This window comes from Cololabis saira, chromosome 20 (assembly GCF_033807715.1).
Source record: "Cololabis saira isolate AMF1-May2022 chromosome 20, fColSai1.1, whole genome shotgun sequence".
Taxonomy (NCBI): domain Eukaryota; kingdom Metazoa; phylum Chordata; class Actinopteri; order Beloniformes; family Belonidae; genus Cololabis; species Cololabis saira.
In genome coordinates, this window is record NC_084606.1 from 40,018,295 (window position 1) to 40,030,294 (window position 12,000).

General features: G+C 46.1%; 1 protein-coding gene across 2 annotated transcripts in view; it reads right to left on the reverse strand.

Moving 5' to 3' along the window:
- The window catches only part of lrch4 (leucine-rich repeats and calponin homology (CH) domain containing 4), a 96,030-nt gene extending 84,583 nt beyond the window's left edge, over positions 1 to 11,447 (reverse strand). For both annotated transcript variants that reach the window (XM_061709691.1, XM_061709690.1), the window contains exon 1: positions 11,010 to 11,447. In XM_061709691.1, the coding sequence (XP_061565675.1) occupies positions 11,010 to 11,181 (172 nt within the window). In that variant the 5' untranslated portion in view covers positions 11,182 to 11,447. The remainder of the gene's footprint in view (positions 1 to 11,009) is intronic.
- Positions 11,448 to 12,000: the final 553 nt, after the last annotated feature.

The window sequence follows — 12,000 nt, forward strand, 5'->3', positions numbered from 1 at the left end:
GACATTGTGGATAGAAGGTAGAAAAATATTGCACAGAAAATATGAGGTAGCTTATAGGTTGAGAAAGTTCACAGCTTTGGGGAAGAAGCTGTCCCTGAATCTCTTTTGTACGGGTTCGTAAGGACCTGAAGCGCCTCCCAGAGGGCAACAGGTCGAAAAGGTGGAAATCGGGGTGGGTGTTGTCCTTTAAAATGTTCCTTGCCCTGTTGAGGCAGCGGGAGCTGTAGATGTCAGACAGGGAGGGCAGAGGGCAGCTGATGATAAATCAGCGTGTTGGCATTCTCATGTTGGCATTCTCATGGACGAGGTCAGCTTTAACTTTCAATCTTAGAGCATCCAAATACAATCAATAAATGATTTGGGGTTTACGCTCCAACCACAAAAGCTTTAACACTTCAGCTCGTCTTACTTTGATCTGAAAACCATCGCAGACGCTCCAACGTCCACCGTTTATCTGACAGGAGAAACTGCTGCATCAGCATTCAGTTGTGGGTCAGACGACTGCAGCGGTTGTGCGTATTGATCGGCTTGAATCTTTATCGATCGGACAACACCACCCAAGTGCACGCGCTAATTTTCCACTGAGGATCCACAAGACTGGAGCTCAAGGAATAATGTTTTGTGACCACAGGGACTCCCGGAGAGGCTCTGGCGGTGGTGGCAACAACTCAGACTAAAGGAGACGAGGCGGATTGATTTTAGCGACGGTGCAGACGGGTGAAATCAGTCAGTCAACCAAAGTCCTGCAGGAAAGGCTGACGCCGGCGGCTCGCTCAGAAGTGATGAACTGGCCTAATTCTGTGAGAGCGCGGCCTCAACAGCATCCCTCGAGCTACAAGCTCGTCCACGCAGACGGAACCGCTACTACAAAAACCCTGCTATTTTAGCATTTATGCTACACTGTTGTTTATGCCAAGCCCCCCCAACAACTCCAGCTAGGGTCGCCAACCGTCCCTTGAAAAATGGAATCGTCCCATATTTATAAACTAAAGTACGCGTCCCGTATGGAGCTGAAAAGGGACGCACTTTGTCCCGTATTACTGTGAGAGTCAAAAAATAGTCATAAAATGCCAGTGGAAAATGGCATTGAGCTGTTGAGTTCATGAGTTATTCTTTTCTGTTTTACTCCAACTGTAGCTACAGTCATGGCCTTTGAGGCACAAATATGTTTACAAGTTTTCTACAGACTTTCTGTTTGCACTTTTGTTATTGCACTAAAAATGTGTACTATTACAGAATGGATGTTCTGCTTTCTTTCTATTGTTTTATATTAATTTATACAGTTTTAATTTAAGCAGGACAGGTATCTGTTTTAGAAAGAGACTTATTTTATTCAGTTCATTTTGTTATTTTGTATTAAAGTGAATTGCTGAATAATAATTTGTTTTCCATGTGTTCATGGCATTCAGAAATATGCATCTAATTCAATTCAGGTTCGAGTCAAAAAAAAAAAAAAAAAAAAAAAAAAAAAAAAAAAAAAAAAAAAATCGCTTCACTCACAAAAAAAAGGGGCTAATAAAAATTCACTACGCCAGGAAGTGTGAAAGCAACCGGGTTGGCCGGCCCTGCTGATTTTATTTCTCAAGGAGTTGGCAACCCTAACTCCAGCCCCCCCCAGATATGGCTCACAGGAACTGTTGTTACAGGTTTGTGCCAGCAACCTCCGACATGCAGGACCTGCAGCTCCAACTGTTCGTAAGTTGCCTGAAGTCGCTCGCACATGTCTTCTCAACTCTCACATGTTATTTCCCAGGGAACCTTTCCATCGTTGAATTCTACGGCCCCGCCCACGTCTGGCCCGCAGCGCGGCATTGTCCTGCAACATCTTCATCAGTTTCTCTTCCCCTTTCTCTGGTTACCACCCCTGGGACCAAGCAGCCCCCCCCCCCCCCCATGCCAGAGGCTCTCAGAGACACAGATGTACAAAAGAAACACAACAAAGGAATGGCTAGCTCCTTATTCTTTTTAGCATAGCAATGCACGAGAGAAAAACATCTTCCTGTGATTCAACGAAACAGCAAGGACGCAGCGAACACAGGCCATGCAGAAGTGAGCCCTGCGAGGAGACGGCCCACATCCGCAGAGCAGAGGAAGCTGAACACGCCACACCGACGTGCACGGTCACGCACGGTCGCGCACCACACAGAACAGATGGGAACAACTGACATGACATGCTGACTTCAAACCACACATGCGCGCTCCGCCATTACGCAGCTGCAGACGGGTTTGATCCAGCGGCTTTACAAGAGCGCCTCGCAGCAAGGGGCTGAAAACGGGGCACTTCCTGGAGCAGGACGGGGCACGGCGTTCACCAAACACGCTCAAGGGTTTCCACATTACCCCAGTGATACTGGACCCGGACGCTGTGACAGGTGATCAGGATGCCGTTCCAGGAGCGACGCACCTTTGCTGCCCTTGTATATAGGTTTCCTATGAAGCTCGGGTCACAGTTGTCACCTGCCACGTCACCCACATCCACATCTACCGAGAAAGCAGGGAACCTAATACAGCAATCCCTGGTTTTTGACGGGGGTTACGTTCCAAAAACATCCCATGATAAGTGAAATCCATGAAGTAGTAACCTTTATTTTGTTTACAATTATTATACAAGGTTTCAAATTGCGGAGATCAGCCCTGCCGCGAACCGATTAATTGGATTTGAATGGGAGAAAAAGAAAAATGATTATGAAAAAATATACAATAAGTACAGTAGGACAAATAGTGACTGGCGCGTATTTCACTGCTCTTCTGATACTGCTGCATCCTGACTCGCTCTGTAGCGTCTTCTTCCTCTAAAGCCCACGGTGCAGGCAGGGCTTGAAATTAGCAGTCGCCACTCGCCATTTGCGACCTAGATTTTGCTGTGGCGAGACATATTTTTGGCTGTCTCGCCACTTGGCGACCTAGAAAAATTATACCACCCCAATCCAGAGGGTGGCGGTAATACTCATTTTCGTTGGTTGCCAAGCGCCGCTAACGGGTCAGAAGAAGAAAAGTAAACGAGGGAACATAACATAACCGGTAAAATATGCCGAAGTCCGGTATTTTATAATCTCTCCGGTCAAAATGTCCGGTGAAAATACTCACTGGGGCTGCGGGACTCCGCGGGAGTACCGCGGAGGGACACGCCGAGCCCCGGTGCCGGGAGCCGGGAGGAAGCGGAGCTGCGGCGCCGACATCCACGTGTGCGTTGATGGTTCCGCGTCGCACCGACGCAGAGCCTACGGCGTAGGGTTCGCGGCGACGCGCACCCTACGCCAAATCCTACGGCGTAGGCTCTGCGTTGGTGTGACGCAGAACCATAATTCCGGCTTAAAAGTAAACAACATGCGCCCAAGTACCCGTGCATGACAGGCGGACACACACAGGGAGAAGAGACAATTTCTTTAATTTTTTTTTTTTTTTTTAAACTTTATCCTTATGAACGCAATTGTTATATACTTGTTGGTAGTCCAACTTTCCTTATTTTAATCAGAACACTTTCTTTTTTCCTCTTCCGCGTGGAGTAGTGGGTTTGGAGCGGCAGCCATCGGTTAGTTTTTTCTTTTTAGATCCGAGGCTTTGCGTAGATGGTGGCTTCCGCAACTTTCAGGCGCTTTTTCTGCGCAAGCAAGCTTTATAGATGAGGCCCCAGGACTGTTACCGCAGTACCGCGGAGTAGTACTCGGTGCCGGGAGCCGGGAGGAAGCGGAGCTGCGGCGCCGAAATCCACGCGTTGATTTATGGTTCCGCGTCGCACCGACGCAGAGCCTACGGCGTAGAGTACGCGTCGCCGCGTATCTTACGCCGTAGGTTACGCGCAAGCTTCTGCAATATTTATTTATTTTTTGAAGTTACGCTCGCGAGTCAATTGACGGGACTTATTTTATTTTAAAAACCCTGTTTTTCAATAAAAATACTATTACATGACTTGCATTGATATCGTACTACTGCATATGATTTATTTTTAACCTCAATAAATTCATATAGCCTATCACAAATGTGTGTGAGGTGAGGAGGGAGGAGGGAGGAGGGAGGAGGAGGAGGGGGCGGGGGCAAATAGTTTGTATATTTGAATCTAATGTACTTCATGCGTCTTCTTACTGCTGCATAGGGATTTATACTGTTCTTCCAGAATAGTTGAAAGGTCCTTTTACACAGCACATTTGATTGAGAAGAACGGGATGACTGTTATATGGTACTACTATGACTGCTATATAAGTAGTGATGACGAAATACTCTAGTGAAGCAACTTTTTGGTTTTGGCGAGTAAAAAATCTGTTTGGCGAGTAACTTTTTTGACCTACTAGCCACTTGGCTAGTAGGTCAAAAAGTTAATTTCAAGCCCTGGGTGCAGGTGTGTTTTTACCCGAGAAGAACATAGTTATGGGTCGTTGTTGTAGCTCATTTTTCTTCTGGGCAACAATATTCTTCTAAACCGAGATTCCACCATAGATTATATCTGAGAACTGTAATGAACGATTCATTAAAGGCTCCCGCTCTTGAGCTGCTGCTGAAGCTCATTGGCCGTTCTCAGCTTGTTGCTAAGCAACCAACGTTATTGACACAGGAAGTGAAGAAGCGGGGAGACTGTTTAGCCAATCAAAATGCAGAACACGATGCACAATGCAAATCCGTGAAGCAGCGAGACGTGAAAGGAGAACCGCGTTATAGCGAGGGATTACTGTAAACTGGTTCTCTTCATTCATTTGCTACAAAAAATGTATCTTATCCTTATCGGGGTCACAATAATGGACAAACACAGCGTGCTTACGATGATAAATAATCAGAATGAAGCATTGTGCGTATCGTGGACACTGAAAGTGAGCGTGGAGACTAATAGTTCAGGATCTGGAGAAACTAGTTTGCAGACATGGACTCCAATTATTGACATGTTTGCAAGTGGGGCTTTTGTGACTGATAAGTGCGTGGAGCTGCCATGTTTAGGACCCTGAATGGGCAGGACGCTCCTGGCGGAGAACCGTGGACTCTTTACGCTTGACGCTGATTCTTCTACATTTGAATGTCCATCTATGGAGCAGATATTTTAAGCATGCAATCCAGTAATCCAGGGAGGAAAAACTAAATAAAGCTATCAGGAAACGTGGTGCAGAGACCCCCGCCCCACCCAGCCCCCGTCCACGGCTCCTCCCAGTCAGCTGCTGGGCTCCTCAGAGCTGGTTCAGCCCGTGTGTCACTGGCCAGACCCGTCCTGCTCTCAACAACAGGCTTTTGTCTCCTGCACTGGAGGACGCTTTATTAACTCTGCGCCCACAGAACAATAATTCACGCTGCCTCTGCTAGCAGACCAACTGAAACTCCACCTACGGGAGCGCTGTTTAAATAAAGTAAGAGCTGAGATATAATAATGATAATAATAATAATAATAATAATACCTGGCTCAAGGCCCAGGGACGTCCTGATCCAGGCGGGAATCAGACCCGATACCTCCAGGTATTCGCTTACAGCCAACTTACAGACTTAGAAACACCAATGATGCTAAAATACTTTAATAAATAAGAAAATAATGATATATGCTGTTCATTCTAAACAAAAACGTAGATTTCTCATTTCTGCATCTATTTCGTCTTCCATCCCGGCCCTGTGTCAAACAGACGATGTTTTCACAAGCCTTGGTCTCAAGATGAAACATGGAGTGGGTTGCGCCGCAACATTTATTTCACTTGTTCAGCTTTTCTTAACCCAGTGATGGAAGACGATGCCAGCAAGAGACAATAATGGCGGTTCCAGAAGGAACTCTTGAAGAATTCAAACGAAGCACTAACTCAGTTATACAGTTTAAAAACACATACAAGAAAACAATTCTTGACAAATGTAGAAATAAGGACCTCTAAAGAACTCAATTTACTTTCTGTAGGTATTTCTTTTATTATTATTCTGTTCCTTATGTGATACATCATATATGATACAAATGTAACTATCTGCTTTCATTGCTGGTCATGGATCATCAGAGAAGTGACTGGAAATTACATTTGAGTTTAGGATATTGTAGGAGGCCAGTTTAATTATGCCTTGATCTTTGTTCATAGTTTGTGTTGTATTTTATTTTTTTTGTTATTTTGTTTTTTCTCTCTTTTCTTATTTTAATTTTCATATTTTCTATGGCATATGATTTGATATTGTGAGGAAGGGAAAGGACTAAATCAGCGTTCTGCTTCCTCCTGTTCCCTCTCCAATACATTATTTTGCTGTTGTTCTTTATTTCTGGATGAGACTGTTCAATTGTTTTTCTTTTTTGATAATTTGACACTTTTAATCTGATGGTGATTTGTTGTTGTTCGAGATAAAGCCAATAATAAAAAAAAAAAAAAAAAAAAGCTCCTGCATATGAAATGAGTCCCATGCGGCTGCCTGCTCCCCTGGGCGCTGTGTTAGGACCACAACAGCTCTGCACTTTCAAACAAGCTGGAAAAGCCCAAACATGCAGGTGATCAAAGTCTGATTAAATCCTGACTCACTCAAGTGTCTGTTGGGATTTTGGTCCAGATTTTTGAATTGCATTTTGGGTCATTTGCAGTTGGTGTGTTGAAGGTTTAGCTACATGTGCCAGATAAACATATCTTGTTGTGGTTCAGCCTGTCTAATGCTGGTGAATGGATAAATCTGTTCATCTGCTGTCTTATCTGAACGGTACGCTTCATCATGTGATTTTTTGGAATGCGTGTCTGAAAAACCAGTTTGTAGGGGGTTAGCCCTTCCACATCACCCTCCCCCTCCATCCCACGATGAACGGGGACACAATAACCCACAGGGATGGGGCCGAGTGGGAACAATACTGACAATATCTTCTGCCTACGTCTGATTTCTGGCCTTAAAGGCCTTATATATACTTCCAGACACTAAACATACCCTACTGGGAGGCTTCACTCCCAGAACACTCGTATTACCCTTTGAAAATCCACACAGTCGGTGATAAAAGCACGCTCCCCACCCCCTTAAAGGCAGTCCACGTACATTCATCAAACAGTGTTCTGCAACAACAGACGTGCCCGTGGGTCCACAAGGTGCACAACAGCAAACAATAGCTGAGCTTTGTTCTGGCACGCAGGAGCTACCAGGAAACACAGAGGAGTCGGCCGAGCCTCCATGGTGTGTGTGAACCTCTGACCTTCCTGAGGGAAGCTGGTTTCTCTCAGGGATGGGGGGGCTGATGTTAGAAACATTGCTGGGAGGGGTGGGGGGGCGCCTTACAGTGCAATCTTACCCCAGTTAAACTACTATTGACGCTTTTCCACTAGTACCTATTCATCTCAACTCGGCCTGGTTTCTTTTCCACTACAGTTCAGCACCTGGAGCAGAAGTAGGAGGTTGGAGTGAAGCTGCTGTGACGTATTTGATCAGTCCGACTGTAGAATCAGGTTTAGCACAAAAGTGGAGGCAAACATTCAGTAACAAAAACTATGATGATGAGTTTGTAAACAAAACTGGTCCTTCAGTGGAAGAGTCACACAACGTCACATTCATGAAGTGAAAATGAAATGCGCTCCAAGAGGATGTCACATGGTCACGCCGTCGGGGGAAAAGGCTGTATTGGCAATTTTATCTTCTTTTTTCATCTCTGGTGAGTTTGAAAGACATAATTACTGCAAACGTGTGCATGAGGGGAAGCTCTCTCCAGCATTCATTTGAGGAGAAATACGTGTTTTGTAACGCCAGCCTCAAAGATTACCATCATTGCTTGGAACAAAATGTTATTTATACTCTTTAAGGTGCATATTACATCCACTGGTTCTGCCGTTGATGCAACAAAATCTGCTTCCCTTTCCAGTTTAAGGTGAGCATCAGCTCAGATCTAGCTTGGCAAGCCCTCACCTGACACCGATGGTGACTGTATCATGACTGTCCCCACCCACACTGGGAAGCAGACAGGGCTTTGGCTGGAAACGTGGAGGCATAACTACCAGGTTTCTAAGTGAAACAGAGAGCACCTTATTACTCAGATACCAGGCACCGCCATAAAGACACCGTGTGTGCTGTAAAAACACTTATTAAAGAATGAATCTATACAATTTAAAGAAATTATTGACAGATGACAGTCATAGTAGTGCACAACGCTGAATTAGAGCTAAATGAATAACAGACAAGTCACCCTGAGGAACTACCCAAAGGGTCGCCGTCATAGATCCACACCACAGGAGGAAAGCTGAAGGAGCAGAACAGCAGGTACAGCTGTATAGCTACGACCGCAAAAGCCTTTTATTTATTCATCTTAAAATGGTAAAGCGGTGTGCTGGGGGCACTTGTAAAAGTGACACCCTCTACCCAGAGAGAATCAAAGGAATGAATTTCATTTGTTTATTTGGAAGGGACAGATACAGAAAACATAGACAGACATAAATGGCTATCTGATGCCTGTATCATAGCGTTTATAGCGAATGCCAATTTGCAACACTGGTCCCTAACAGGGCTCACATCACAATTAAAAGAGAGGAGTTAGAAAAGTACACATACTTGAATGTCATCCCTTTACCAAAACCAACGGTAAATTATGAAAAATGTCTGCTTTGGATAAAGCTATGTGAATGGCCAGACTTGCAGTTCAACTCTTCCACCGTGCTATCAGATAAACTCATCAAAATATCTAGTTTTCGCAAAAAACCTCAGTTTTTTTAAACTCACTACACGGTACCCAAAGTGTTTTTTTTTTTATTTATATCTAGTTTCTGTTGATTTTCTTAGGTACAATAATTTGAAATAAAGTGATGTAAAACCCAGTTTTTAGAACCGAAGTGGACAGGAGAGTTGACAGTGTTGACAGAGTTAACAAAGTGTCAATTGTGTCCCATACTCCTTTACTTCCCAAAGAAAAATAGTATTGATGAATACCGTGATATAAGACAAACTGCATCACCTTCACAGGGCCGTAACATGTGCTAAGCATGACTACAGTAGGGGGTCCACGCGACACACTTCATGGGGGGCCAAGTAGTCAGCGCACAACCCACAGCTGACAGGAATATGAGACACCAGCCCACAACAAGAACGTCTCTGACATTGGTGCCTGAGATAATTATCATCCAGATCATGCTAAAGATGAGATATATGTGCCAAAACCCTTAGCAACAACATATCACCGTACCCAATGCAAGTTAAGACAACAACGGCGTTGTCTGCCAATCCTGCGAGTGACATAATCAGACGGCTGTTTCTAGGTTAGAAACACAACAACTCCATGGTGATCTTCAGAGAACGACCTCTATCTCTGCTAGATGTTCAACTTCTTAATGTTCTGTCAGCATTTCTCCCTTTTTATACGACACCAACACAATTTCCTTTTGGGAACAAATAAAGTGTTATTCAGTTAAATTCACTGGATCTCAAACTGCTCCATCGTACATTACTTCATCCAAATCCTGTTAGCTTTCAGACTCAGCCTGGATGACATCACTTGAGTCGGAAGTTGGGAGGGGGTGTTGTGTAAGACCTGATCAACTTCCTCCAGAGCCACAGAAGACACTGTGGTGGTGTTTAACTGTTTAACCCCACTCACTCTGATACCAATCACCAGATCTAACTCCCTGAACGGTAAACACATTCACCACAGGTACCGGGGTTAATAACCTGCACGGTCACCAGGGTCAGGTGTCTGTGCAGGCCGTCTCGGCCCACTAGGACCGGACCCGGGTTGTTCTTAGCAGATGGTCCTGATTACTAATGCACAGAGAGCAGCAACAGAACATAGGGGGGAGTGGTTTTGAATGTCAGCACTCCCAGGCTGACTGAAGGGGTTAATCCTCCTCTCGCGAGGCCAGGTAGCCCCAAGATAGTTCCTCCTAATCCACTTTCATCCACGTGGTCTTTTCATTTCACTCTCAGCAAGGACCTGGGTAATCTGGCCCAATGTGATTACAAAAGGAGACAGACACAAAGTCTGTCCCAGGACCGGGGAGAGGTGTAGCATCAGCAAGCAGCTGTGACGGAAAGAGGAACTCGCGGTAGTGGGGTTCCTCTTCACTATGTTTGAAGTTGTCCTAAAAATAAAACGCCAAATACCTAAAGAATGTTTTAAAAACACAGAGAAAGAAAGTAAAACCAATTGAGTCACGACTGCGTGGGTTAAGGAAGAGCAGCAGCCAGGATGATTGATAACCTGAGCTGCTGAAGCACTGTGGTGATATTAGTGATCTAAGTGGTCAGATAAACTGGGGAAGTTGTTCCACGTAAGAACCGAGGACAGGTCCTCTGATACCAGCCAAATTCACATGTAATTAGCAGTGGTGCCACCGGGGGGGGGGGGGGGGGGGCAGGGGTGGCCACGGCCCCCCATACAAATTTGCTGGCCACCCCACTGGCCTCAATTTAAAAAAAAAAAAAACACTTGCCGGTCACATAGATTCTATCGTCAGTTATGCGTTTCTTCCCAAATCCTTCGGGCAAAATGCATATCAGTAGGCGTTTCTTTAAGTATTTCTGAGCCTAATAATAATTTTAAAAAACATACACACATTTTCAAAATCTTCAAGCACCTTATCGCTGGGGTAAAATATCTACAGGAATATATATACTCAATTGTGTTTTTCCGCTTTTTAATCACAATTAAGTACATTATATCGTGCTGGAAACATCTAGTTATGTTACATCTTACTGATTTTATTTCTCCTTGTAGGCTAATAACTAAACTATACAGTCTGATCCCAATTTTGTGAAAGACAGAGTTATAATATCAAGCACTTTCAAGGATTTCAAGCATCCGTTGGAACCCTGAACCTCAAGCACTTTCAAGCACTTAAACTAGAAATTCAAGCACTTTCAAGGATTTCAAGCATCGTAGGAACCCTGAACTTCAAGCACTTTCAAGCACTTAAACTAGAAATTCAAGCACTTTCCAGGATTTCCAGCCCCCGTAGGAACCCTGGATTTCGGAGGCGCCCCTGGTACCCAGCCCCCCCGGGGAGACAGAAGTGAAAGCGGAGGTTGGTGGAGGAGGAGAGGTTGGTGGAGGAGGAGAGGCAGCAGAGGCAGCAGAGGCAGGTGGGGACAACAAAAGAGAGAACAGACCGAACACCGACCTGCGTGCGTGATGTCGGACAGGTCGTAGTTCCTGGCGCTGCGGGGGAACTCCTTGAGTTTCCTGCCGGCCAGGTTGAGCGCTCCGCTGGCGGCCGCCTCCTCCAGAGCCTTGTCCACGCCGCGGCTGGCCGCCACGGTGGCCGGCAGCGTGGCTCCGTCCCCGGCGGCCATGGAGCCGCTGCCCCGCTCTACTGCTGCGAGGGATGGGGCCGCCCCGCTCTCATGCCCCGGAGTCCGCGGAGAGTCCCGACCGAGTCCCGACCGAGTCCCGACCGAGCCCCGTGGCCGTAAACTTCTCCCAAAGTGCGGTCTGAATCCCCGGTGAGTGACGTGTGAATCCCCGGAGCGACTTGAGCTCCTTCTCCCGCCGCGGCTGCACGGACCCGGACCCGCGCTGCTGCTGCTGCTGCTGCTGCTCGGCGGCTCAAGCTGTCAATCTTCCAGGAAGTGGAGTCAAGGCGCAGCAGTCCCCGACGACGTCCTTTCAGACTGCTGTCCCTTCAAAATAAAAGAGTCAAGGCGCAGCAGTCCCCGACGACGTCCTTTCAGACTGCTGTCCCTTCAAAATAAAAGAGTCAAGGCGCAGCAGTCCCCGACGACGTCCTTTCAAACTGCTGTCCCTTCAAAATAAATGCTCGAGCCTACTTTAATACAATAAAACACATCAACACAATCAGAATGGAGGGTCTGCATTGACATCACTTTCCCACTGGGCCACGCCCCCTTTCTCACACTGAAGGCTGACGGTGCGTCCGAAATGCCATACTAAAAAGTATACTTAAATTCAGCACACTTTTGAGTAAATATCAGTAGTGTGCATTAATTCGGACGCACTATTAAGAGTGCACACTGCACTTCCTGCTGTTGGGAGGGGGGGGAGTTGTTACCATGGTAACCTGTCACAGCAGCGGTAGCAGTGGTAGCAGTGGTAGCAGTGGTAGCAGTGGTAGCAGCGGTAGCAGCGGTCCACTCCGCTCTTTCCCGTTTATC